The sequence below is a fragment of the Falco cherrug genome, chromosome 1 (assembly GCF_023634085.1).
Source record: "Falco cherrug isolate bFalChe1 chromosome 1, bFalChe1.pri, whole genome shotgun sequence".
NCBI classification, from domain to species: Eukaryota; Metazoa; Chordata; class Aves; order Falconiformes; family Falconidae; genus Falco; species Falco cherrug.
The window spans coordinates 66,221,627-66,227,626 of NC_073697.1; the positions used below are offsets into that span (position 1 = coordinate 66,221,627).

General features: G+C 49.9%; 1 protein-coding gene across 11 annotated transcripts in view; it reads right to left on the minus strand.

The window, feature by feature from the left end:
* EPHA5 (EPH receptor A5) overlaps positions 1–4,773 on the minus strand; it is a 212,579-nt gene extending 207,806 nt beyond the window's left edge. For all 11 annotated transcript variants that reach the window (XM_055727519.1, XM_055727514.1, XM_055727505.1 and 8 more), the window contains exon 1: positions 4,537–4,773. In XM_055727519.1, coding sequence (XP_055583494.1) covers positions 4,537–4,663 — 127 coding nt within the window. In that variant the 5' untranslated portion in view covers positions 4,664–4,773. The remainder of the gene's footprint in view (positions 1–4,536) is intronic.
* Positions 4,774–6,000: the final 1,227 nt, after the last annotated feature.

Sequence of the window (6,000 nt, forward strand, 5' to 3'; positions counted from 1 at the left end):
TGCTTTTAGTCATATACTTAAAAGTGCTGCATTTCAAATATTGTTTTACTGTCAAAAGGATGGTAGTTTCCATTTTAAAGCCATAATTGAGTCATTCTAAACCTCCTGAAAAGCCATACATCACACATCAGACTGATCCCAAAAAGACCATTAGACGTGAGCTGTCCTTCCTCATACCAGTAATTCCACTGCAGTAAATCTAAAAGTTAATAGGATTACTCCTGCGAGTAAAATAAACACACAGCACTGAGGTTATGCTCTGCTATCATGGAAAGCACACGGGGAACCATTCCAATACATGAAATAAAGAACAGATAACTCCTCAAAGCCTCCTTACAAAGCACTGTGAGCAGACCGAAATGCGTCCACACTTACTCGTTCTGCATACACAAGGTAAAGGAATGCTGGCAGTACATAATACCTACAGAAATACACAAAATGCAGTAGCTGTGTGAACGCATGATATATGAAGCCAAGCCATTAAGGGCAACCTAATAAGCAAAATGTTCTGATTGTGTGTATTTTTACCCAAAGCATTAGGCTAACTGAAATAAAATTATATGAAAATTAAGACTATTTTCACACCTGCTTCTACTAAATAACACAAAAAAAATCCCTTAAAAAGACTTAATTCACTGATTGAAGATAAATGTTGTGATGTTATACCTAAATATGCATTTATCCAGTGTGCCATGACACAAATTATATGTCAGTATGAAACACCACACAAGTCAACACACTGAGAACAGGTAGGCTCCAGGCTCTGGCATGAATAATCTGCAAATTACAACCTTCCTTTATTTTTGCATGCACTAGACCCACCCCTTTAATTGTGCTCATTTATTCATTCACTCAAATTAAAAATGATACATTAAGATGAAGTGAGCTTCAAAAAACCCCGGAAGAATTAAGATGAAGAGGACCAAACGCAGGAGTTTGTAACTAAAGAATAATACCCTTCTAGTCTAAAAACAAATACAATGCGTTACAAAGACTCATTTCGTGTTCCTCTCCTTTGTCTAAGTCAACGTTGTTATTTCAAACTATTTCTTTTGATTTAACAATATACTTCATAGATACAGCACTGCCTGATCGGCACTTACTTCGGCTGAAAAGCCCTAAAGTGAGATATACTTTGTATTTAATGACAATTATGCAAGTACATTGTGGAGTTACCGTTACAAGCAATCAGATGTAATATACTCCATTATTTTAATAATTTTCCTGCATAACACTTTTTAGGGTCATCTGGGTGACGTCCAAATGAGATCTGCAAACCAACCCAAACCCACAGGCAATACATCACAAAATCATGAACTTCAGGGTGGACGGGGGAATCTTTAAACAATTCCTTCGTTCATTCCGTGGTTTACATAAATAATTTACATAAGCCACTTCCCAAACCCCAGTACTTACAAAGATTCAAAGCACATGCATTTTTAAACTACAGGAGGTGCAGGAAGCCTTGTCACATACTGCAGGGCTGCCTCTCACACCCTGTTCTCATAGAGAATGCACTTCTGAAATACCAGCACTTCAAAACTGTGCAATACCTTTGCTGTACTCTTTGGAAGATTTTCTTTATGACTCATTTCTGAATTGTAAAAGTAGTCAAAGGGAAGAAGGAAATCACTGGTTCTAATCAATAAACTCTGCTAAAGAGTTAAAAATATCGGCTAACCAATATGTGCATATGCATAAAATAGCACTGAGTCTTCATCCTTCACTACATGTTTTGCTTTTAATATATAAACTGAGCAAAGGTGATTGAAGTCTAAATCTCTTTTATTTCCCTATTATAGGAAAACCTGAAAAAAAAACCTAATTCTGTTCTCCTGATGTATATCCTTCAGTACATAACTGGAGGTATCTATGAAGGTGACCAGGTTTATGATACATACTGGGCACTTGATACTTCCCCATAAAAATGGCAGGAGCTTCTGAAACTCAGCTGCCCTTGCAAAAACCTATTTCCATGCTAAGGAGACCAAACACTGAATTTATTTTTTTTTTTTCTTCCAAATCTTAACCTAGATTTTTAAAGCATTTTCCCCCTACGTGTCCCTCCACTAGAGGGTAAAACAGAAAGTCAGGCGTTGTGAGTTCTTAACTGCATATATCTTATCCTACGAACTCACTGTGTATGACAAAGATTTACAGAAACAAAAAAAATATGATGCAGGGTTAAAGAAAAATCATAACTACGCGAATTTGTCATTCTCTATGCAACTACATACGTTACCTACCTACACAGCACAGGGTATCAGCTAGTAGTTTAACTGTGGTGAGATGAAAGATAATAAAGAACAAAACCCAGAAAAACCAACACCAGCAACTTCTGAAAATATTATTCTCAGGTCTAAGATGGCTACCTCCCTCTGAGCAGAAGAAAAGTTCCTAACCAGCTGAATATGACAACTAACCCCAGGGGAGGATCTCTCCCACCAGAGCCCAGAAGCAGCCAAACTGAACTTTTCAAACCAAACCCGGTGACAAGTGTCAGCAGCATACGGCTAGGCAGGCGGGCTCCAGCATCTGAGGGTTCTCATGCATTAGGCTTCACACACCGCAGGGTGAGCTGTTCCCAGGAGCAGAGCTGCTCAGGAGTAATTGGCAGAGGAGACATGCTGTGAGAAGCACTTGTCAAATAATGCTTGTTTACAAATAAATCTCCTAGCAGCAAAGGACAGCGGTTATTGAATAAGTTCAGGTCCACGGTCAGACCCCTCCCACCAGCAGTCTTTTATAGCTTTGCATTTACTGAAGAGACAGAAATTACAGAGCAGCAGCAGCCAGGGAAGTAGGGGCAGAGAGACGGCGAGGCGAGCGCTCACGCTGCTCATCATCACCCTGCAACCTCCCCGTGACGGCACCGCTGAGCCCCTTCGCTAAGGCACCTTCATTAACCCCCCCCCGCACCGCTTCCCACCGTGCGACAGCCCTACGCTGCAGCTCCCGTTCACACGGAGACACCTCTGCCCTCGGCGAACAGTCCCGTTGGCTCCGCCGGCACCAGATTTTCCAAGATCTGGCAAGGATGCCCGGGACGGGGCTGGGAGCACCTGCCGGCTTCCCGGCCCCGCACCGCAGCGCCAGGACGGCGTGGCTCCCCAGGGGCGGGGGAGCACAGGGACAGCCCCTCGAAGGCACCATGCCACCTCCCCAGCACCGCTCCCAAGGGTGAAACCACCCGAAATCGCGTGGGAGCTGAAGGATTGGGCCCACCGTTACCTAACCAAGGCAAAGCCAAAGCCATTGCCATCATCCCCCAAACCAATGCACCTCCCAAACATCCGATATCTTCACACACAGAGGAACTGCATTTTCCCCTTTCTCTGCACTTTAAACAACAAAACAAACAACAAAAAAAAGAAAAGAACAGAAAACTGCTACTCACATTATTTTCACTCTGCAAAATAAATTAAAGCTAGCTGGTCACCTCAGGCCACATCTTTGAAATTCTGGTACGGTTTTTCTTCCCCAGCCCCTGCATACCTCCTCCCTCTAAAGGAGTTTCACAAATAATTATGGTGCATCACGAAGCCAGCCTGCTACGAGCCGCCGGCATTCCCTTCGGATGCCGAACTTCCCCACCCATGCTTTCACAGCACAGCCTGCCCGCGCATCCACAAACAACACGAAAAAGCCCCAAGCAGTGCCCACAGCACGTATATATATATATATAAAAAAAACCCACCAACAACAACAAAAAAAAAAACAACCACAAAACACACACAAAAAAACTACAAACCAAACAAAAACAAAACAACAAAAAACACCAAATAAAAAAAAAAAACAACAGTCCAGTTTGAAAACCTGGAAGTACTCTGCTAGACAAGCAACCTGGACACGTTTTTGGCTATTAGCCTCACACGATCAAACATATTACACAACAATCCGTCCCCAGCGGCCGCGCTCCGCTGCGTTGCGGGTTAAATAGCGGCACCTCCGCGGCTTCCCCTCCTTTTTACGTGTGTATTTTAAGCCACGAAGTAAGCGCACTGCGGTCAGCGCTTGCAGGGCTCCCCGCCGGGAGCCTGCTCCAGCCCGCCCCGGCCCCGCTCCGCCTGCGCGCATCCCGCAAGCCCCCCGCACAGCCCGGCAGGTACAGCCCGCAAACCCACCCGCGCGCCTCTCCCGGTGCAAACCGCTGGGAAGCGTGCCGTGCCAACCCAAACGTCCGAGCGTAAAGGTACCTATGCAGCATCACCACCCCCACCACCACCCCCCCCAAAAAAAACCCCAAACACCGCAAAACGCGCCCGTGCCAGGGCATCTGTGCAATCCCACCCGTGCGAGCCTGCCCGCGCCCCAAGGCAGCGCCGCCTCCCCTTCCCCGGGACGCCCCCAGCCCCACCGGCCAGTGTCACCCGCTCCCTCCGGCGCGGAACCCACCTCCCCGCGGCGCAGCCCCCCTCCTCCTCCCTCAAAGTGCTCCAAATCCCAGCCTGACGAGCTCGGCGCAGCGCACCCGCGGGCAGGCCCCCTCCTCGGCGGGCGCTGCCCCGACGGCCCGGCCGCCCCGTCCCCGCTCACCCTCGCTGCCGGGGCTGGCCAGCAGACTCCGGAGCGCAGCGCACAGCAGCAGCGGCAGGAGGCACGTCCAACCGGGAGCCGGCGCCCCGGCGCGGCCGGCCCAGCCGCCGGCGCCCCGCGGCCCCATCCCGCCGCCCCTCAGCGCATGGGGCGGCCGCTGCCCCCGGCGGTGCCCGCTCGGGTCGGCGCAGGACGGGGCGGGCTAGCAGCGCGGCGCCGCTCCGCTCCCGTCCAGCCGCCGACGCGACTGGGGAGTCGGGGGGCGGGGATGGGGGAGGAGGCCCCGCGCCGCTGCGGAGACGCCCCCGACGGGGCGGACCCGCCGCCGTCGTCGCCGCTGCCGCCGCCATCCCGTGCGGGGAGCGGCGTCCGCCGCCCCTCCGGGCACCCCGGGGCGCAGCGGGGACCGCACCTAAAATGGCCGCTCAGCGGGACCCCCCCCCAGGCCCGAGGAGCCCGCAGGGGGTGGGCAGCCCCAGTGCTCCCCGCAGCCGCCACCGGTCGCGGTCCCGACCCCCCCCCCCTCGCCGCCCCGCTCCCAGCCCACGCAGCCGGGGCAGCCGCGGTTTCACAGGGCGGGCGAGCACGAAGGCGGCTCGTCCCTGGCCAGGGAAGCATCGGTGCCAGAAACCGCCTAACGGGGCCAAGAGAACGATGGTTCTCAGGTGTGTTTTACCTTAGGTCACCACCAGAGCACACCTTTGAATCCAGTTCTGATACCTAGTTTCACAGAAGTTTTCACAGAGGGTTTTCACCCCTCACTAGCTTTCACCCACTTCATCTTCCAAACAACAAAAACCCCCCACCAACCAAAACCGCGAACAAAAAACCCCAAATCCCAAGTGTATCAGAAATTAATTCCTGGAGGTTTACTCGCCTATAACAGATCCTCTCCTGAGGAGCCTACCTCCAGATAAGCCAATTAAGACAAAAGCCAGCCTTGCAGGTGCACCAGCAGCAATCCAAGTCTGACCAAAACCCTGCTCACCTGGTGCTGCTTCCTCCATTTCACTCCACTGCCACGATTTTGGCCTGTTCATTTATATTATAAAAGCAGGAATGGAAGGTTGAGCACCTGCAAAAGGCTGTCTCTTCAGAGGACAAGGCTCAGGACCAGGGCTCCAAACGAGTTACAATTAAAAGTTACAAAATCCTCAAAGCCAATTTTAAGAGGATGAGTAGTCTTCAACCAGTGGACTGCCAATAACACAGTTCTCTACACCACTGTTACTCATTTTTTATTCATAATTAGCTGGACAATGTCTTTCTCTGTGCGCTTGCACCGTATACAGACCTCAGCTACCACCAAAATATAGACACATTCCTGAGCTGTGCATGCGTATTATTTTCAAAAGCATTTCCTCCTTTTGCAAGAGGATTTTCTACCTCAAGCTATTTAACATTTTTACTGCCACCAGGAGGACAAGGAAGGGGCTTTGCTTTACAACATAAGGTACATCAGTA